Source organism: Dermacentor silvarum, chromosome 7, assembly GCF_013339745.2.
Source record: "Dermacentor silvarum isolate Dsil-2018 chromosome 7, BIME_Dsil_1.4, whole genome shotgun sequence".
Lineage (NCBI taxonomy): Eukaryota > Metazoa > Arthropoda > Arachnida > Ixodida > Ixodidae > Dermacentor > Dermacentor silvarum.
This window is the reverse complement of record NC_051160.1, coordinates 15,119,316-15,141,826: the sequence shown is the minus strand read 5'-3', so window position 1 is coordinate 15,141,826 and position 22,511 is coordinate 15,119,316. Positions and strand designations below refer to the sequence as shown.

General features: G+C 48.9%; 1 protein-coding gene across 1 annotated transcript in view; it reads right to left on the bottom strand.

The window, feature by feature from the left end:
- The window catches only part of LOC119457583 (exostosin-1b), a 182,224-nt gene that overhangs the window by 9,586 nt on the left and 150,127 nt on the right, over positions 1–22,511 (bottom strand). The window contains exon 4 of the mRNA XM_037719198.2: positions 8,764–9,027. Coding sequence (XP_037575126.2) covers positions 8,764–9,027 — 264 coding nt within the window. The remainder of the gene's footprint in view (positions 1–8,763; positions 9,028–22,511) is intronic.

The window sequence follows — 22,511 nt, the reverse complement described above, 5'->3', positions numbered from 1 at the left end:
GGTTCATTAAATGTTGGTTAGAAAAATGTTCTCAGCTGTGTTGGGCAACATTTTTACAGACAGCATTTTGTCTTCACTAGAGTGATCAGTGACAGCTATAGTGACAAAGTTCCGGAAAAAAATTCATAGGAATTTGTTTTAAAAAAACTATGGTACAACTTATTTCATAATGACTGTAGATGTCAATGCAAATAGCATTCAAGCACTGTAGCTACACAGCGTATTGCCACCGCCTGGCCGCGTCATGTACGAGCCGTGTACTACAGACGGGCTCCTCTCTTGTGCTCTGGACAGGCTGCGCCATCCAGCGGCGCGCACACGATGTCCGCGCGTGGCCTGCGAGATGCGTGGCGCGACGGTGCGTGCTAATTATTCTCTCGCTGCTCGAGGGCATTCGTGGCGCAGCGCTTAAGAGTTTGGCTGTGCTCGAGGAAGCCGTGCGATGCGGGCTCGTTCTGCCCAGCATCGGAGAAATTTTAAGTTTTTTTTTTCATTGAATAACGGCGAAAGAGGCTAGACAGACCCAAAGTGGCTCAACAACAAGCAAGTAGTCTAAGAATGCTATTCGAATATATAATTAAAGAAGAAAACGAAAAAAAAGTTGTCGCAGTTTCACCCGAAAGGCGAAGCATAAATTGCGATAGCAACTTAGTAGAGAGCTATACGGAGTAAGGATAGTAGTTTTATCCGCTGTACAAACTTGGACATGCAGCAGCACCGGCAACACACAGCACTGTTGTCGACGCCGTCGGCGTTTTGCCCGCGTTCGCTCAAAATGCGTGCGGCGTTGGTGACTGTTGCCGGAGCCTCTGATATAAATAGGCACTTGGTGCCGCAGCTAAACGTCGCCTCCCTTCCCTGCCCCCCCCCCCCCCCCCCCGCGGCCTTTCGTGCATCAGAAGAAGGCGCGTTTGCTCTACATATATGGTGATTGTAAAGGAGGAAAGAGACGCCTACTTCTGCAGCCCTTAAGGGAGCATGGCACAGAACGCGCGTTTGTTCTCCGCCGTGCGTTCACTCCCCGTGAAAGCGCGCGTCCCTCGCGCCTTTTCACTCGCACATACAGCGTTGGGCGGCGCGCGGCGACGATTTCATCTCCATTGACGTCATACGGAACCTCACGGCGACGGCAACGGCAACGGCAGAAATCTGCTTTGGAGTGTCCATATAATTGCTATCGCAATAAAAGAAACGACAGAAAGAGTATGTTTTCGTAACGACGCTTGTTTCGCAACGCACCCGCCGGCAGTGATTTAACTCCGGAGGCGAATGTAGCACTCAACGCGCCACTTCTTACCAGGGGAGCTGCCGAAGAAAGCAAAGCGGGATAGGAGGCGTTTCCCAGATGCTCGTTTCGCTAGGTCTAGAAAGAAGCGGCGTCGCGAACCCAAGCGAGTTGCCAAATATCGGCTGGGCGCGGAGCGGGAAAGTGACAGCCGCGAAATGTGTGATGCCCCGGAGCGGCACCCTTTACTCCCCTCCCATACACTACTCTCGCACAAAGCGAGCACACGGACAACAGACGACGGCAGCGTCTTCTTCCCAGGAGCAGATACCGGAAATTAAGACGGACGAGGAAGCGATTTCCCTCCTTCGCGAAGCGCGAAGAGCGACCGCAGCGCCGCTTTTCCCCGCTGCGGACCACTCGCTAAAAGCTGCGTCCGCTGCTGCGTCTTCGCTTTGGCTGCTCTTGATAGCTGATCATCGGTTCAAACCATATACCTTCCGTCTTTAGGCAAACGTCAATTCGGTGTAGATAGCGCACGATAAACCAGGGCTAAAGTAGATAAAGGGACGCACGTATAGCCAATTTCATAAGCATTTTTTTTATCGATGTGAACACCTACTCAACGCGCACTCTCATTCTGTACTCGTTTATGACTATTGTGTGCTACCTACACCCAAATAATGCATTAATACCAACTCACTCCCCCCAGAGCGCTACGATCCTTGTCACAAAACACCGAAACGAGCGCCAACGCCGCCGCACCTGTCACGTGGTTCGCCTCGGCCAATCAGCAGAGCGGGCGCGCACGCTGCGCCCTCTCCGTTCCCGCTCAAGTTATGGTGGCTAGAACATATACTCAAGTCGCCCAGCGCTTCACAAAGTATGCGCATAAATAATTGTATTCATCGTTGTCATCGTAACAAAAATGGAGCGGGAAAAAGGAAGACAACACGTGAGCCGTTAGCAAACGTCCAATGCAGTGTATGTTTCGGGAGTCTCAAATTTGATTATCTCTTCTCTACAGCCATACACACACGTCCTGGCTAAGCCCGAGGCGGATTTCTATTGATTTCCGTTAGGATCTGAACTCGCCGCTCGCATTCAACTGCTACAAATCTACTCGAAACTAGTTGTGAGCCACTCAAAAGTGCGCTAGACAGAAGGCTAAAAAATCGCAGAATCGACCCTGAGACTGCGATTTCCGTCGCATGCGACGGAAATCGCGATCGAAATCGCACCATGTGAAACGGGCTCAAGTTATCCCAAAACTGTTAAATTACTTTAATGATCATAATATTGTGTTAGAAAATCAAACCACACTAGAACTTTAGCGTCTTTTTTCATAGTTTGTTCCTTTGTGTCGTTTTCCCCCCCTATATAATCGTTTATATTCAGTTGAACATGCTCACAAGCTTTCACTTTGCTTTAACATTGTATAAGCCAGCATGCAAGTTAATTGTTTCTCTACTTTATATGGTACCTGTACTAGTTGATCGAAATGCTTGTACATGCATTATTTGTTTGTTACTTTTTTTTTTGCTTGCTGTAAACAGTTGCTGCTCAAACGTTCGGGGGTGAGAACCCGTCAAGCTGCCTTATCGGCAGCTTTTTCTTTTCACCCCTCCATGTACACTGATACATGAATAAATGATTGGTTGATTGATTGATTGGTAGGAAAATACGGGCGTACAAAAAAGATTGATACAAGAAGAGTGACAAGGACAACACAAAATGTCGCACAGTGGCTAAAAAAAAGAACCAACCTTCGCAAGCTGATGGGCAGGCAGCGCCAATCCGCAAGACGTACTTTCGAAATATAACGTATTAGACAACACTTGGATTTCTCTTCATGCGAGATAGTCGAAGGCTGACTTGCTCACGTGCTGCAGTTATTATCTGCCATACACGCCACGACCATAAGACGCAGTTCTTCATTTCTATCTCTGAGTACAAAAAAATAATAAAAAAATACACGCAGTAAAGTTATATTCAGATAAAAGAAACGAGGAACTGCTAGTAAACATTACAGCGGTATAGCATGCGTATGTCAGCCCTCGGATATCTTGCATAAAGAGGAACCGTCATGCCTAAACCGTTATCTCTCGAGGGTGCTTATCTGCGCCCACGATTGACAGGTGTGTGTGTGTGAGTGATTTTAAAAGGAAGAGAAGAGAAAAGTACAGCGCCGTAACTGCCTGCCGTCCTACGAGCAAACGCAGATAGTTTTTGTCTCTTCTTTCCCGCCACCGTGCGACCTTTCAGTTGATAGCCGGCGGGTGTGTCGGCCTTATTCTCGCTCTTGTGTCCGTGTATTGCATGTAAGCCTGCCTTTACCCCCCGTACCACGATTGAAAAGAAAAAAGAAAAGAAAAAAAAATCTGGGGTGTTACGCACCAAAACGATGATCTGATTACGAGGCACGTGGTAAGGGAGGACTCTGGATTAATTTCGACGGCCTGGCATCCTTCTACGCCCGCGCAAATCTAATTTCACGAGCGTTTGTATTTCTGCCCAATCGAAATGCGGCCGCCACGGCCGGTGTCGAACACGCGACCTCGAGCTTAGCAGCGCAACACCACAGCTACGCACTAAAGTACCGTAGCGGTATACCATAACTGTAACATGTATTTGTAGTGAGAGGCTAGCTGTGCCTGGAGCAAGCCCATAGCGCGGTTGGCGTAATGCAGCACTGAACTCTACGCGGTTTTTCCTTTTCTTTTATCTCTTTCTCTCTCTCGAGCAGTTTGCGCAATGGAAGAAGAAAAAAAAAAGTAAAAAAAGAAAAAGAAAACCGACAACAGCGTCACCGTGTAGGTGAACTGTCGTCCACCCATCTCCAGGGACAACAGCGCAGCCCGATCGAGAACACCGACTTCTGACGACGAAAGCAATCGAGGCGCGCTATCGCTTTCTTTTCGAGGCGCAACAGACGGCGAAAGAATGCTCCAGGCATGCGCGGCTGGCTGAGGGCATCTGCCGAATTCGCGTCGGTCTCTGAATTGACTCGGCGGACACTGCAGCGCTGATGACCTACGATAGAGGAAACTTCGGGAATCTTTCCCTCTGCGCGACGTTGCGGCGAAAAAAGAAACCAGCATCGAAAGGACAGTCACGGCGACAATGAAGTTGGTCATCTTCTTTCGATGGTGCATCCAAAAACGTGCACACTGCACATCCTCGCCTATGCGACAAAAAACGCACGCACGCACGCACGCACGCACGCACGCACGCACGCACGCACGCACGCACGCACACACACACACACACACACACACACACACACACACACACACACACACACACACACACACACACACACACACACGCACGCACGCACGCACGCACGCACGCACGCACGCACGCACGCACGCACGCACGCACGCAGAGATGCTTTTCATTCTAGCATGTACCGCCTACCTATGCCTGTAATGGATCCGGTCGTATCAATTTCTTTCCCGTATTTTTTTTTTTTTCTTATCTTGACTGCTGAGCAGATGTATGGATGGATGCTAAGGCACCCTGATCTTGCTTCGAAAAGTAAGGAGCTTCCCTTTGAGTTATCATAAATTGTTTCTTTCCTGATTTAGTTTTCTCCTTTGCGGTAGTTAGTCATAGCAGGCTTATTTTCCATTGCCGCCACCCATGAGATTGTCTCAGCGTCTCTGACTTTGCGTTTGACATTCTTTGTTGCCATGTTGCTGACCATACCGGTTGCATACTTGCTATACTCTCGCAACCCATTTACTTTCTTCCACATTCCTCAGTCGTTCTTCAAAAACAATTTTACTCCGAGCCTCCCTCACTTCAAAACAATTGTCCAGCGCATATCACTCTACACGGCTTCATTTGCAGTCTTCCCGTGAGCGTACAGTGCGGTGCGTCCCACTGACCTTTGGTTGGCATCGAGTCCTGATTGTACCCCTGACTCCAAGCAAACAACCACATTTCCAAATGTAAGCCCTGGAGCCATTAAACCTTTCCACATATCCCGGAGCACCTCGTACCTATTGTGTCCCCATAGCGTTCTGTGTTTCATTATGGTTGCATTTCTCTTCCCTTTTGCTGTTTTTCCTGTGTCTCCAGATATATACCGCTTTCGTTTATCCATACACCAAGGTATTTGTATTCTTTTACTCGAGCTATTTCCTGGCCCTGTATTAACACTGTCCTTCACTGTTTTCTTTCAATACCGCAAAACCTGATTTATTAACGCTAAATTTTAATCCTAAATTTTAGCATTCTTCTCCACATATACCGGCCAGAAGTTGCACGTCACTTTGCTGCTTAGCAAGCAACACGATGTCGTCCGCATACAACAAACCTGGAAGCTGCTGCTCAACTATTGTGCCGGCTTGTTTGTATGAGAAGTTGAACCCGTTACAGTAGAACCCGGATATATCGAATCTGAAGTGATCACAAAAAAAGTTCGATAGATAGGTAATTCGATATATAAAATCAAAATTTTATACAAGAGCGTTACTACTGTTCGTTATATACAATAATTCGTTACATGCGGGTTCGATATATCAGTGTTTCGACTGTACTTGATTCTTTCTAGCGCCCTTTCCGTCCTTAAACCATGCACATCATAAACAGCAGCGGGGGATAAAGGGCACCTCTGTCTCAGTCCCTTGTTGATATCAACTTGCTCCTCGCTCCTCATCACTTGCCATTCAACGCAAACGGTTCCACCGGTTCAACTAGCGTTACTGCATATGTTCCCTACGGGAGCAGAGTTGCGCATAGGTCCGCCATCTTGCCCACCAACGCATCCGTGTTAAGCAGAAAAGCCACTCCTCCTGAACGCGGGATACGGCGCTAGGGTGGCTAGAATGGGGAGGTGTGAAGACCGGCCTCCGGAGGCTGGCCCAAAAGCGCGTTCCTGCCGCGTGACGGAGCTACCGGCGGGGGCGCCGTGGTTTCTCGCGGCGTCTGCATACCTCCGGGCGAGCAAATGATTTGGTCGCGCTTAGTTTTTCCGCTTGAATGCTTTTGATGCTGACGAGCATGATTTGTTTAGCATTGGAAATGCTGAGAGAATTTAATTAAGTGTTTCAGTGCGCTCATTCCACGTAGAAACAGCGAGCACCGACCACGCAGCCGATACAGTGAAGATTTTTGCGGCCACTTCTTGCCGAGGTTAATGTGTTACGCCGTGCCGAAAGTAGTTCATAGGAATCACCGTGGAAGGCCAGCGCGTTAGAACAACCTTGAATGTGTCACTCGCACATTAGTCACATACTTGCGATTGTGATAGGACTTTAAAGGTAACAAGTTAATGAAATATATCATGTTATTAATGCAATATATCAACAATGTGGTAAAAAAATCCGAGAAGTGCAAGCGCTGGTGACTTAATACAAGTTTATTGCAAATAGCAGTCACCACAGAGCACACATTTTTACAAAACGCAGGGCTTGACCCTTTTGACTTTCTTGTGGGTAGCACACTGGTTCAAGCCTTTGAGCAAAAAGTGAACACGTGTGACAGAGTAAAATCTAGCCACCAATCCTGTCAGAGCAGTGGAATGCTCCCTGCAGCCAATTTGAGGCACATTGGCTGCTAGAAGCAAGAAATTCTTGACTGCTTTTGCGTGCAGTCGTGTAGTGCTAATGCAACAGTGAGTCTGTCCTCGAGGGTCTGAATGAGGTTGTACAGATGCACTGATGGGTACAGAAGCCCCCCCCCATGTCCCACTGTTTGCAAGCTTCTGCTGGCAATTGGTGCGGCACACTTTCTCGTGTCACAAGCCAGGAATCCCTGCATGCGTTGCAATCATTTAGAAGGATGCGCTTCCTGGCTACGTAGCCCGCGATGTAATAAACCAGGTGGGCATCACTGTGTAGCTCCACATAGTCCACATGGTCTACGGCAACTTCAGCTGCTTCGGCAGGTAGTGTAGTGTGGCGCGCGCCCACTTTCCAAATTCATCTTTGCAGGCAGGCGCGCGGAAGAGTGACACTCTTTGTCCGCACGACTTGTAACCGGCGTCGCAACCTGGCACAAAACACCACCTTTGCGTCTTTTTCTTCGTCGTTGACGGCATTCTTGACAGCGTGTCAAGAAATAGCGAAAGCAGCTCACACCACCTCCTTTCAAGAATCACTTATGAAACGCAAGAAAGATGCACCACACAAAGCACGCGAGTTACCTTGCGCAGCGCCTACGAGACTGACAGGCTCACGGCGCCCCCGACAGAGGCGCAGAATTTTCCCCCGGCGGCAGGAACGCGCAGCGGGGCCTCGCTAGGCAATGGTGGCGGTCTTCACACCTCCCCATTCTAGCCACCCTAACGGCGCATTCTAGCCACCCGCTGCCGACTGTGCTTGTTCCTTCATTCAGCGAAGGCGGTGGCGCTGCGGGCGGCAGTGCAGGCCATAGAAACTCTATGGCGTAGGCGCAGCTGTGAAGTTGGCTTTTCCTCAAAACAATGCTTTTATTGCGATAGCAATTATATGGACACTTCAACCGGATTTCTGCCGTCGGCGTCGCCGTCGCCGTCGTCGCCGTCGCCGTGAGGTTCCGTATAGATAAAATCTTCACCGCGCGCCGTATGCCCGAGCGCAAGCGTGCTGGGACGCGCGCTATCACGGAGAGCGAACGCACTCAATCCCCCACGCGCAAGCAACGAAGCGGGAAGCCAGCGCCGGAGGGAGCGGGGGGGGGGGGGGGGGGGGGGGGGCACTTCTACTGTGCCAACAACCGCGCTCGTCGCTCGACCGCACGGTCTCTTATCTCTCCCACGCGCAAGCAAGGAAGCGGGAAGCCAGCGCCGGAGGAAGCGGGGGGGGGGGGGGGGGGGGGGGGGCACTTTTCTTCTGCCAACAACCGCGCTCGTCGCTCGCCGCACCGTCTCTTATCTCCACACGGCGCTGACCTCTATGCGCCGCGTGCATTCGCGGCTCAGTTTCTGTTGAAGCGATAGACCGCACGTACCTTCGCCCGCAGCGGCGTATACTTGCTGCCAGCGTTTTGACAGTCGTTTTCTGCAGTCGTTCAGTGTGATCTCTTCATGTTTCTTTGTGCGCGCTCACACCACACTTGTTCATTCAGTTAGTAATAGTCGGGTCACATTTTCCAACGCACGCTACACATGTAATGCTGCCCGGATCGGCAGTGCAGCGCTACAGGTGTGTCCCTTCGCACGCGCGCTGCCCACGGGAAGCGCTTCTCATCAACACCACCGTTTCACACGCGCCTTCTCGTGGTCATCGAGTCTCTCTTCATGTCGGTCTACTTACGCCGCAGCACACCTGCTTACTTAATCAGCTCATGTTTACTACAATTCATATTGCTACCAAAGCCGCTCACCTTACTTCGTATGACATTGCTGTGTTGCTATCGCATTCATTGCTTCGCCCTTAGGGCGAAACTGTGACATTTTTTTGTGCATGTGACCAGATTTGGCGAATAGGGGCGCGCGCGGCGCATTCAATCAGATACGCCACTCTGCTCCCTAAGGGAAGCATATACAGTTACTCTAGGTTGAACCTGCGCTCTCTGGAGGGATGGGGGGGCAAGGAAATAGAACCGACCTTGGCGAGGCAGGCGGAGCGGAGCAGGCTCTTGAGCAGCCTCTGTAGCGGCTGCGCGCTGGGCATGGCGGAGTAGACGACGGCCGTGTACCGGCCACCCTGCTCGTCCGCGGCGCCGCCGCCACTGCTGCGGTGGTGGTGCCGGTGGAAAGGCAGCGGCCTCAGGGTGTCCGCGAACCGACGCAGCGTCAGCAGCGCGCCCGGGTGGCTGTTCCACACGACGCCGTGGTGCGACTCCCAGCCGCGGACCCGTTCGCGCACGATCTGAGAAGAGAGAGACAAACAAAAACAATCAACATAAGCAAAACGCACTCTTTAGCATACTCCAAAGAGGGCGGAGGCGAAAGCCTGCGCGCTCAAGTGGCATTAATTAAATTAGTTGACATTCTCATTCCCCGAATGCGCTGTTACTTCTTACTACTTCTTTTCTCCCACCAAAGGTGGTGGGTTCGAGTGCTTTAATTGACGCTACCCTAATTAACTGTGCCTTAATGAAATTCACCCTAATTAACATCAAATGTCGTGGGTTCGACTCCCATCGAAGGTAGAGGGTGCAACTCCCACAAATGTCATGGGTTCGAGTGCCTTAATTAACTCTATATTAATTAGCTGTGCCTTTTTTTGGCATGGTGAGCGGCATCGGAAGCAGCTGTGGAAGAAAACGACGAACGTACGAGCAGTGGCACGAGCGCGTCTCTGCGCGAGGCGAGCTCACGTGACTTTTTATACCGCAAGCCGCATTTTCAAGGTCGCCGTCTGATGAGGCATTTAAGGCTTTCGCCTTAATACTATGTTACAAAAGGAGGTAAGCGGGTGCGAACATTTTATCGTGTTGAACTGCGTCTGCATATTTCAGTTTTGTTTTATTCGGCGGACTTGCCGCGAAGCATATATGCAAAAAAAAAAAAAAGAATTGCAAGAAGGCGTCAAGTAAACGCATGCAGCCCTGTTTGATGCTGGCACTGCACCGACCGATCTGCGCATGCGCCGGTTTTCCGGATGTAGCACTATCACCATCTTGGTTGTAGTCAACTGGTCACCCACACCACCGCGGTACAGCCACTGTAACCGCTGTTCGCGCTCGTTGAGTACAGCGCACGAGCTTCGCAGACATCTCTGCGACTCCACCACCGAGAAAAATTCATGTATTTTAGGAAATGACATCGGCTGTTCATATTAGCATGCGAGGCGAACGTTGAAAAGTGTCTGCTGCTCTTTCATTTCGGTTGTTACCCGCTGATTACGCGTTGAGTATCGTATTTGTTCAAGCTTTGTATGTAGTATATGCTGTTTGTTGTACGCGGTCGTTTTGCGTTACTATTTTTGCACACTTGCATCTCGGTGACTGCAACGTTATGTTTGCTTAGCGACGGACATAATAGGATTTGTATACCTGTTGGAGACAGGTTTGAAATGCGGCGCCGAAACCTTCGTGCCCTAATGATGCTTACCTACAGGGGTTTCGCGCACGACTTGCAGACTTCAGTAACAGCGATATCTAGAAGTTCTTGAGTAAGCTAGGCGGCGTTTTTAACATAAAAACGCCAATAGCCAATGATCGCGAAGTCATCGATAGCCAATCAATTGCTAATCGATAATTGATCAATAATGATAAATTCCGGAAAATTCTGGGGATGACGTGGTAGTGCTTAGCTTAGCCCAAATATGTAGCCAATACCTTGCGATAGCCAATCGATAGCCAATCAATAGCTAATCGATAATCGATTAATAATCAATAAATTCCTGAAAATGCTGGGGATGACTTGGTAGTTCTTAGCCTAGCCCAAATACGTGGCCAATACCTTGCGATAAGCAATCAATAGCTAATCAAAAATCGATCAATAATCAATAAATTTCAGGGGATGCTGGGGATGACTTGGTAGTACTTAGCCTAGCCCAAATACGTGGCCAATACCTTGCGATAGCCAATCAATAGCTAATTGATAATCGATCAATAATCAATAAATTCCGGAAAATGCTGGGGATGACTTGGTAGTGCTTAGATTAGCCCACATACGTGGCCAATACCTTGCGATAAGGAGTCAATAGCTAATCGATAATCGATCAATAATCAATAAATTTCGGGAAATGCTGGGGATGAGTTGGTAATGCTTAGTCTAGCCCAAATACGTGGCCAATAACTTGCGATAGGTAATCAATAGCCAATCAATAGCTAATCGATAATCGACAAATCTATAAATTCCGGGAAATCTAAGTACACGGATGTTTTAGCATTTTGCCCCCATCGAAATGCGGCCGCTATTCGTCCCCGTGTTTCTTCTCGCTCTGTGTATTACCAGTACCACCTATTGATCCGTTGGATCCACGTCTCTCGAAGCTTTCGCTCTTTAGAAAACACATAGAATCCGAAGCCTTTGTCCCTTGTGTGGTTGTTGTAGCACCCAGGAACGTACAGGTCAATCCTCCCATCGCACGATGGCTCAACACGAACCATAAAAATTGCCAAAAAGCGTTCGGAAACAGGACGCACAGGCACTCCGGGCGGCTGGAGCGGCCGGATGACTACAAGTACCAGCATGCACCGCGGCAGCGGTGGCGTCGTGAAACTGGCCGGTGGGATCGGTCTATTCGCGACGAACACATGCGCTTGTGTTCGTTCCCCTACCTTTTTGCTGCAACACCAACGAGCTCAATACTTCACCCTCCTTAAGCCTTTAACACGGGCGAATTGTTCGCAGATTTATATCTCGGAAACGAAGGTCTGTGAAATTCTGAAATAATATGCTTTCGGAAGTTCATTCACCAATTTCTAGATTTTGTAAAGCAGAATTACGGGTGATAATTGCGGTGGGATATGCACTTCCCACAGCCCAACACGAGCACGCTCGATGAAAATATTCATTTTCAGGACACGAAAAGGAAACAGTATGTTCGGACACGGTCCCCGGGTCAAAAGGGCGAGCCCATAACACCGCGGACCGGGTTCACTTCGTTCCATTTTATGTGGTGTACTGCCAAATGCGTGGATCGACACACAACGGCCCAGTGCAAGCAAGGCATTTTCCTTGAAGCGTGGCCTCCGAGCTTGCTCACGCCGCAAGATCTCAGAGGCTATGCTTGGAGCATACATACCAAACGCTCGAGTCCCGTATAAGGTTCAACAAAAAGAATATGAAGAGTAAATACACGCGTTTAGATACGAAGCAGCGAAAATCGCCACTGCTATTTGAAGCCAGCTTTACCCTCACCATGATAGAGAGAGGAGAGAAATAAACACTTATTTCTGAACTAGCGAGAGAGAGAGACAGATCTCTCCGTCTCGACCATGACAAAAATAATGCGTCCTGTTCAATTGTAATTCAACAGACATTTCATTGAAGGCAATAGAAAGTCAATGTAAACACAACATTCTCTAAATTTTTATAAGGGTTGATCAGGAGGACGGGTTCCTCGTTTTAGGAATCCGCGGGCCCTCGCTGTCCCCCTGACCCGGTCCAACCAACTGTCGCTAGTCATCCCGCCCCGGGCAAGACAGCATGGTCTCCCACAGTTTTTTCTTGTCCTCTCCGGCCTTCTGTTCTTCGGCTGTTACTCCATTTTCCGTCCACGGTTGTTGCGGGCGTCTCGAGCCCGTGTGACGCAGGGTGCCCGGGACGCCGCAAAACTTGCAGTGAAAAAATTAATAAGTAAAGCAGCGTACACCCTACGTAATAAAGGCCGTACTCCTTTTCATCAGGTATAGGCAGTCAACCCTCCAGAAACGGTCGTTGTTCACGTACACAGAACGGCAGAACGAGCATCTAGGAACGAAGACACGTACGGCTGTAATTTGGTCCCCGAACCTTTTTTTGCATGCCCACCAAAACGACAGCACCGTTCGCTCCGGACGAAAAGGTCCAGAAAAAAAAAAAGAAGCAGAAGAAGAACGCTTGTACGTGATCACGCTGCCTAAATGAGGCACCTAAACATTCAGCCAGTCTTATTTTCTTCCCTTTCTTTCATCATATAAAATCAGTTCTCCATATCGCTGACTCCAGAACTCATTTATTCGGCTCGCATGTGTCACGTTTCGACTGCTTTCGCACGCGCCTATATATATATATATATATATATATATATATATATATATATATATATATATATGTGTGTGGTGTGTGTGTGTGTGTGTGTGTGTGTGTGTGTGTGTGTGTGTGTATCGGCCATAAAAAAAATTACCATGCGCTTGTCTTTACCCCCACTCCATTTGTTTCCTCTGCCGTTTATACATATTTTTTTTTATTCCTGTTCCTTCATTCTGATAGGCGCTCGCAGTTTCGAAACTGTATGTACTGTTCTCGACCAAACAACACGGATAGTTCTTTGCAATCTCGGCCAAGGGAGCACCAGAGCCCATTATAATAAGCTGCGCCCATTTCCCGGACTCGTGTTAGACGTGCTTCTTCGTCGTGAAATGCAGTTCGCAGTGTTATCGCTCCTGCGGAAGAAAAGGCACGCGCCGAAATGAGCAACGCAACAAGAAACGGGGAAAACGACCCAAAAGGAAACGCGGCTCCTTCGAATATAGCGCGCGGCCTCTCGGAATTTTTATTAGCCGTTAACCGAAAGGCGCTAGCACGCACGCTTATACGCGCAAGTATGCGCAGAGTCAGACGAGCCTCGCCTATATACTACGACGATATACGCTAGTGCTTACTGGAATTCAGGCTCATATTATAAACATATCGACTATACGAAACATTGGGGGGGGGGGGGGGGGGGAGGGGCGGTCTGCTTTAGAATACTGCGACGTATAAGTCGCTAGTAAACGGACACTGTACCGTGTGTTCAAAATTAAGCTTTACGGTATTTTAAAAAATCGCCTGTGGCAGGCAGCATAATCCTTATCCTTGAGCTGGGTTATTCGAAGAGGCGGACATTAATAGCACGAGGCATCGAAACACATATTCAACTAATTACCAAAAATTGACTGATGAACTTCTTAGTTAATTACTTTACGACACATATTGCAATTTACGAATTGTAGCAGGTGAGCTTGCAAGACGCATCGACTTGAATTTAATTTCCAGGATGACACCAGTTTCGAGATATTATTTCCCAAGGTGCGGGACGAAATACATGGGCGTTCCAGTTACTTTTTTTTTGTTGTAAAAAATGCTGATTCCAATTGGATACGCCTGACTGCCCAATATACGTCGCACTGTCCAATATACGCCACACTGTCCAATACCAACCCTACATACGCGCACTATACATACACAAGTAATGATGACGCAGCGCTCCAGCGGAACCACCGCGTCCATTTAAGGCAATTATAACGTCGTGATACTGCTCTTTCCAATCCGAAACACCTCCAGACTGCCAGGCAAATACCGATTATCAACGTCTTTCAACACTCTCAAGACTCTGTCAAGGACAGTAACGGAGGCACGAAACGTTTATACCAACAGAGTGATATACCACGGTAGCCGTTCACTCCGCCGACATCGAATAGGCCGCTAGGAGAACTCGAACTGCTACATGCGCACGATTTTGTAAGTACTGCAAGTATTTTTCGCATAAAAGCTAACATCGAAAGGAGTTGCCATGACTAGTAGAGGCATATATGTATAACTGATGTATAGTACGTGCTCTTGCTCGTCAATCGCAGCTTCCGGTCATGTTATTGTGGCTCCATCTATTACAGGCAATCGCGGTGAGTGACGGCTGTTGCCTCCGTGATTTCGGCGCACAGCTCTGTGCATGTTAATCCCCCCACCCTCTCACTCCCTGTTCGTTGCGTAATTATATATATGTGGCCAAATTAGGCTTTGTGCAAGACGACACAAACCAGTGGGCAAGCAACTAAGCATAGTTTGACATATTCAGAAGTAAAATTTTGCGTGATCGCACATCTCGGAGGCACGTATGACACACAGGAGGCTTCAGGCAATAGGCTCCACGAACCACATGCAAACACCGAGTAGGACTCGCTACTACAAGTAAAAGTAAGAAAGACGAAAGCAGCAAGATTTCAAGAAAGAATTACTATGGAATGGCAAATTATGGTAAGCACATTCTTGCCCGCCCAGAAGATGCGCGAGTAAACAGAACACACTGCAGGGGTCCCGTTGGGAATGTGCAGCGAGAAATAAGTTTTACAAAGACGCAGCGGAAATATTACGAAAACACGGCGACAAAAACTATGGGACTGTGAGAAGAGAGGCAGACTATTAAGAGAGGCTAAGGTCGGCCTATACACACTGAGAACCGGAAGATATTGAGATATTCTTCGCCCAGCCCATTCACGGGACTTCCGGAGCGACTAGAAAAAAAACTATAAAATAATGAAACAGCGGCCGGTGGTAGATATATACGACCGAGAACACAGTGAGGAGGGGGGGGGGGGGGGGGCGAAGACGGCGAATGGTGCCCCAAGGGCGAACGCCAGGGCCGTGGCTCACTGCACCGGAGAGCCGAACGAAAGGAACATACGGAGGAACGCGAGATATGTGCTGCCTTATCTCACACTAAAAAGGAACAGCGTTGCGAACGCTGCGTGCAGGATAAGGCATGGGGGTAATCGGAGGGAGATCGACCTATATCTCACGCGCGCCTATCGAACATGGACGGTTTCTACGAAATGGGATATCGATGAGATAACGCAACGCTCGACTAACGTTACCGGTTGGCCCCCTCCGGCGTATAAGGACGTCTTCAGGTGCGCCGGAGACGCTCGCTATTTGGACGGTACACATATAGTGACCGCCATGGGGATATGTGCACACTGCGCAGCACATTCCAGCACACGCACTTGGCACATGTTCGGGCCTCGAAGAAGACGGGCCCCGCCCATCGAGCTTCTTTTTTTAACGTGAGAAGGCGAGTTCGGCCTTCACTGATTAGGCTGGTGCCCCCATTCGTATATATACATACAGCCTATACGATACGTTGCACGGTTTTAAGGAGGCATTCAGCGCGCGGTCGGACGCACTCGCTCATTTCGAGACGAGAAACTCGGGCGCGGTTTTTCAAGCCCGCGCGCGGAGACCATTTCATTTCTTTGCGTCGCATTTTTCTGCGACTGAATTTCTTTCTCCGTATATATATTGCGGGGCCGCGCGCGCGCCCTCCCCCACCCCTGCACTGCAGTTTCGCCGAGCGATGTCGTCGTCTTCGCAAATAATCTTATTATATACGTACGTACGTGCACAATCGCGCATGTCGGGCTTCCTGAGCGCCCTCTTTCATTCTTCTTTCGGGAACCGTTGCACGCCCGCATCTTATTGCCAACCCCCTTCCTCGCCCCCTTTCCCGCGTCATTGCGATTTTTTTTTGTATTATTTTTTTTTATCCCGCCTGCGATGGCGCCAACGGAGAGAGATACGGAGGACGGCGCCCAATCGCTGCTTCGCCGAGGCTCCCTCAAAAGACGCGCGCGCCCTCGCTGCTATACCCGAATTCTTGCCACGGAAAATTCGCATTCTTATCGGCCGAATGAGAACGTCACGCAATTCCCCCCCTCGCGGTGCAATTTTAAAGAGGGGTAGGCGCGCGTGCGCGCGCACGAGCGCTGAACTGAAACATGAAAGAGAGACAGAGAGAAAATAAAGTTCTTTGCGCCTCGTCCCTGTGACGCATTTCGCGCCATGTGTCCTCCAGAATTGAAAGGGAACGGTATAAGGATGCAAAGAGACAAGAAATTGAAAAAAAAAAAAAAAAAAAAAAACGTGCGCGTTAAAGTCACCGTGTAACAGAGCACAGAAGGCTACTTTCTGCACGCCATTCGCGTCAAGCAGACGAGCTCCAACGCCGAACACAAAGAGCGTGGGTCTGGAATGCTGCGCGGTGACGCGGGTCTGATATATCTGGAAATATATGCGCCCCAATATCCTACACCTACGGGCGACGCCGTATAGACTGTATATACATTATCAGAGTAAATAATGAAAATCTCACTATACACTGGTGTATCTGCTTCGCCGAAATGTACACATAGCCGCTGAAGCAGGGAGTCGAACGCGCATCTTCGTGCTGGGCAGCTTTACGCACTAGTCATACGGCGTGGGGTGTCTGGATGATGCATGCAAATAATTTACACCCCTCAAAGTGCAAAGCGGTGTAAATGTGTCTATAACTCACATCCTTACACGTATAAGGGTGTAAGGGCGGGAGTTATACAGACACATTTACACCCTTCACTTCTCGGGTGTAAATTATTCTACAGTGCAGAACGGGTTCGGACATTGTTGCACCAGATCCACCAGATCGCTTACCTCTTGAAGGTGTAATAAAGTTTAACACTATACTGCTACTACCTGTAGAAAGGCGAGCAGCAAACGAAACGAAGGACCATTGAGACCATTCGCGGCAAAGTCATCACAAAGCGAAACGATGATACGGAGATCGCTTCGTGAGATGGGGAAAAAAACTGGAGGGTGAAAAAAGCTTATCGGGCTTGCTTTCCGGGCCGGCAAAAGAACTATTACCGCCTGCCGGTGCCAATTAGGCCCACAATTGCAGACGTGGAAGACTGCAGACCCCGCCTGTCCCCGCTTATTACAAGCCCGTCGTTTTTTATTGCTCTGTATACGTACAGAGACAGCCATAAATTTGTACGGCACCACCGTTAAACTATTGTATTTTTTTTTTCATTCGAAGCTATAACTCAGCTCACAAACACTCACTAGAGCCAGCAATACCGATATGTTTTTTATTTCTCCCTCGCCACTCTCTCTCTGCAGAGTACTGCGATTGAATCGAACACCCGTATACACCAGCTGCATGCGACAGAATAGACGCCAGGTCGTAAGGAAATAATGATAACTTTCCAGGATGACGTGTCCTGTGCCGCGGAGTGATCTGTGATGATGATGACGATGAATTTGGTGTTTTGAGGCGCAATGGTCAAGCATATATGGCGCCAAAGAGCGCCATGTGTTGGAGTCGGTTTAAGTTTATACGATTTCCATATTTATATATAGATTCACGCGAAACGCAGAAGTGCTTTTATCGGACAACTGCTGAAACCGATTCGAGTGAAATCTGCTGGGTTTCTGAAAGACAGCAGTCTCTATATACCGACTGTTGGAAGCAGTTTTATTTGAGGCCTTGATAAAATAAATTGCCAAACAATCTGGAAAACTTTTAAAAGAACTTGAAGCACAAAGTTCACAACTCTGAACTGGAAACATATCACAATTCTGTAAACTCTGCGTGTGAAGAACATCTACGTAACTTTACTGCTTGCGTCACATCATTACGCTGTTCACGCGACTTCTGCAAAAGTCATACTCACAAATTAAGGGTATATTTAAAAGAGTTGTATAGTAAATCAATTTTGACCGCTTTAGTACATCCGAACGTTTGCAGTCTTCTACAGAGTCGCGAGTTTAGTTCTTTTTTTTTTTTACACTTCATTTACGAAGTAAACTAGGTGCATCGTTATTCTATCTTTCTTTAATTTCCGACTTTGGGATATTTCTGTAAGAAGGAATTCGTGGTTAAACGCCCTGCTTGGGGTTCCTAATCTGCCTCCTAACCAGTTCATCGTTTTACATCAAGCAGCGCATTTAGCCATGACGTCACGTACACAAACTAGCTCCCGCAGCAGCCTTAATAAAAGGAATTCGTCATCTAAACAAAATATCTGCTCCCAAAAGCCGGAAGACCCATTTTTTTGTTCTTCTTTTCAACGAAAGCCGCTTGGAAATTGGTTCAGTAGATGGCGAGCAAGCACGTCCCAAACACAAGTACAAAATACTCATCATTTTCCTTCGGAGGATGAAGTGTAGGTACCTATGGTCATCAATCAGGGCAGGTTATTCTGTATTCGCTTACAGAAATAACGTTTAATATTCAACTGCGTCTCAAAGGACATTCTATCGAAGTCAGCAGAAAGTCAACAAAAACACAACATTATGTCTATATTGATTTTTTGCAAGGATTTCCAGCAAAGGCTGTCGGCATAACCCTTCGAAAGAAGTATCCTACAAGACATGTTTACACTGGAAGATAGAGACTTGATGGAGTCAACGTTTGGGCCAGATATAATTGTATTCAGCAAGATGGTGAGTCAGGATATATACTTGGTCGATGTTCATAGAATGTTTCTAAAGCGCAAGACACGACGCGCAGAAATAGATGAGGGAACAAAAATGGAGGGAAAAGACAAGCTGCTCTTCTGCACTCTGGAATCTCATCTAACCGTTTTCTGGGCATCAGCTTCTGCAGTTAGAAAAAAAAGTTCTACCAATGACATTTGGACTACATACAATCGACAGGGCGGATACATGCCAGCGTATAAAAGAAATAAAAGTAGGCCACAATAGGCGCACATAACGGGGCACGGTCAGAACGTCACCATCAAAAGTATATACACCTAGCTCCAACGAAGGTAGTAATTAAGCTATACCCGGACATACAGTCGTGTCTATGACGCATTATACAGGGGACCGCAGCATACGCCGTCTCAGCCACGGCGAGTCCCGGCGTTACCAGTTTTTTGAACGCAGTCTCGGGTTGAAATTATCTAGGTTGGATCATTCATAGCTGGATGAATGATCCCACGAACTGACGAATCGACGGCTATGCCGCTCAGGCAGCAAACTCTCGATGGGCCAGGCAAATTTAGCTTTATATAGCACATCATGTTGCACACTAAACCAAGCATAGAAAAGAGATAGAGAAAGGATAAAAAAAATAAATCAGTTTCTCTCTCTCTTTTCATCTTACTCCTTATAGGAGTACAACAGAAAGAGAGGGATGAACTCGCAAATTATGAGCAATCCGGTACAGGTAAGCGGTGAAAAATAAGGGCTGTCGATAGTTCTTCCTTTGTGCGACCAACTTTCGCTCTTTCGTGTAATACTACTACTACTACTACTACTACTACTAATAATAATAATAATAATCAAATTGCAAGACGCGAAATGAAAGACCCCTTCGAACTGGAGATTTCACTTATCACTGAGACCGTCCGTCGCCGTCATACGGCACAGCCAAGCATGCTGGACACTCCGGACGAAGCGCTTCCTCCGCCATTTTCTAATGATCGGCAAGGCGATAACTGCGCTGTAAGCGATCGTCGCCCACATCCAGGGAGGAGACAATGATCGCGCGCTGGCGCGCACATATAATAAGCTCATCCCGCTAAGAGGCTCGCCGTGAATGACGCGGCTGGTCGCATTAACGCGCAAGCTAGTTGGGAGCTGGCCGCCTTTCGTCGGCTATAAACGTCCATTCCATCGACGGCCGCGCAGCGCTTCACACACGGCCGCACACAGAAACGGCGATCGCGAACCGGAAATGTTGGAGGAAGCACTTCCTTGTCCGGAAGCGCGCGCTTCCCTCTTTATCCCGGATCTCGGAACGCGTATCCCTCGACTTCCCCCTCTGCCCTCTTTAACGAGACTTCCCTCGTTCCGCGGTCCACAATGGCTCGGCGTTTACGAAGAAAAGACAGCATGCGGGACGGCGTTAAGCGGCAGTCGTTTTCGAAAGAACGCGGCGCGTTTATTTCGTAATTATACTGCGCAAGAACGTCGGCGCCGAAGCAGCAATATACGGTCAACGGAACAGGACCGCTTTGTAAGCAGCGTAGCCACCACAGCGACAGCGGTCGCTTTAAAAGAGACGTGTTAACGCGGTAGCGTTAAGGGCCTCGTGTCGCGAGAAATCCGGCGTCGGCGTCTGGCGCCGACCGTCTTGTCAGCGAAAAAATCATTCCGAACGACGCATACCGAACCATGCAGGCCATCCGCGTGGCGCTGAGGCGTTTGCGAACTAACTGAATTTCTCAAAGTGAAATGCGTCAGAAAAATGGTGAAGTACGACTTAACCACAACCTACAGACATGATAGCGTCGGATTGTAATTTGAATATAGGAGAAAACATAATTCGGGTACGCGGAAACTCAATTACAAACCCTTTTTTCGAGCGTTTCTACCGTTCATAGAGCGGCGCGCCCCGCTCTGCTGCTTGCAACAACACCATCCAGGTGGCGCTCGCCTCCGCGCATCCGACTCAGCGGCGCGCAGAGGCGAAGGTGGGAAAAAAAAAAGCGCAGTTGCCGGGAAGCGTCACAAGGAGTCAGGAGTCTTTTTTTTTCTTCCACCCATACGCCGGGACATGCAGCCTTGTGTTACTGCAATGCTGGCGCGTAAACACGGACACAATCGGAAGAGTAAGGAGAATTCGAAAAGCAGACAAAACTTGTCTGCGCATGCGCAGGCAAGTTCCACGTCTTCCTTATCCTTTCTTCTACTGTGCGAAGGTGAAAGTGCTGGCGAAACAAGCTAAAGTGCCCGCAAAGTTGCAGTGCGAGAACGTAGGATGTATATATATATATATATATATATATATATATATATATCGTTTGTCGGGGCAAGCACTATTCCACGGCCTCCGAGATCCGCGCCGCAGCGCCCGATCTCGGGAGACACACGATTATTCTCAAGGGTTCTTTCGTGCTTGCATAGATGCATGCGCCGCGTTCGAAACTCTCGACCGTGCCTCGCAGAGATGTCCCTCCTCACACTTTCCACCGAAGCGCTCGATCGCTAACCGCACGGGGCAACATGTGTGAAAGGCACACCGCGATAAAAAAAAAAAGGACGAAGTAGAAGGAGGAAAGGAAGGAAATGAGGCGCGCGGACGCCGAAACGCTGTTTCCCGGCAACGACGAGACATTCAGCGCACGCAGTCGAACTGCTTCGGAGTTTGAATGAAGCCATTTTCCTAAAAGGCAAAAAAGGAAAGAAGCAGCAGAAGAAGAAGACCGCGTCGGAGAATTGGCAACGTGGGTGCCACACATACGGCCAAGTACCGGGAAGACTGACGGACGAACGAACGAGCGAGCGGGTCATCTTACGCGCAGCCAGCTAGCGAGGCCACGGATTCTCTACTTCGCGCTCCGTTATTTATCGCGCTCGTTGCGGGGGCCTCAATCCGGGCCCGGCGGCGGTCATTTGGGGGGGCCGAAAGACGCGAGAGCGGCTCCGGCCGCAAGACCGACGGGTCCGGCTTACCTCCAACGGGATGAGCATCGTCCTCTTATTACACGGAGGAGAAGACTCAACAACGCACATTCACCATCCGGGACGTATACGAGGCGTTCCCGTCGCATCATCCTGATCCCCCCCCCCCTCTTTTTTTTTTCTCTCTTTATATCTGGGTGCGCGTTCAAATAGAAAAGAAGCCAGTTTCAGACTGTGGTTCTTTTCCATTGTCTTTATTTCCTCGCGGAATGCGAAAGATTATGCTTCTTTTTTCCCTCCCTCTCTTCTTGTTCCTTCTCTTTCTACTCCACCTACAAACTGCGGTGGTTGCTAATTCGCTGCAATTTCGCCGGAAGACATCTCCCTGAGCTAACGCAGTTACGCCTCGCGCGTAAATGGCATTCCGTTACCGCGTTCTCTTGCCGCGCCTTCTTTTCTACGCGATGCTGCTGGGTGCTATATAGCAGAATCAGCCTCGTACTAACCACCTTCCCAATGGACGGGCCGCGGATTTACCTCGCCGGTCTCCTCGAGAGACGGCCGAAACTTCTCCGGCACGTATACAGAGAATCGGCACAGGAAGCCGCACTCGAAAGTCTTGGCGCAAGCGAGCCGACGTTCCCTCGAGCGCCATGATTACGTGTGCTTCATCAGAACCTCGCGGTGGCTCACACCTGTTCACCCCAAGGAAGCGGCCCGCAATACTTCACAGGCTGCTAGAGCTCCTTGCTGCTCGTCAGAGGTTGCAAATTGAAAACTAAAAACATTTGGAGGACGTTTAAGCTTCGCCTTTAAGAGTGAAACGCGATAGCA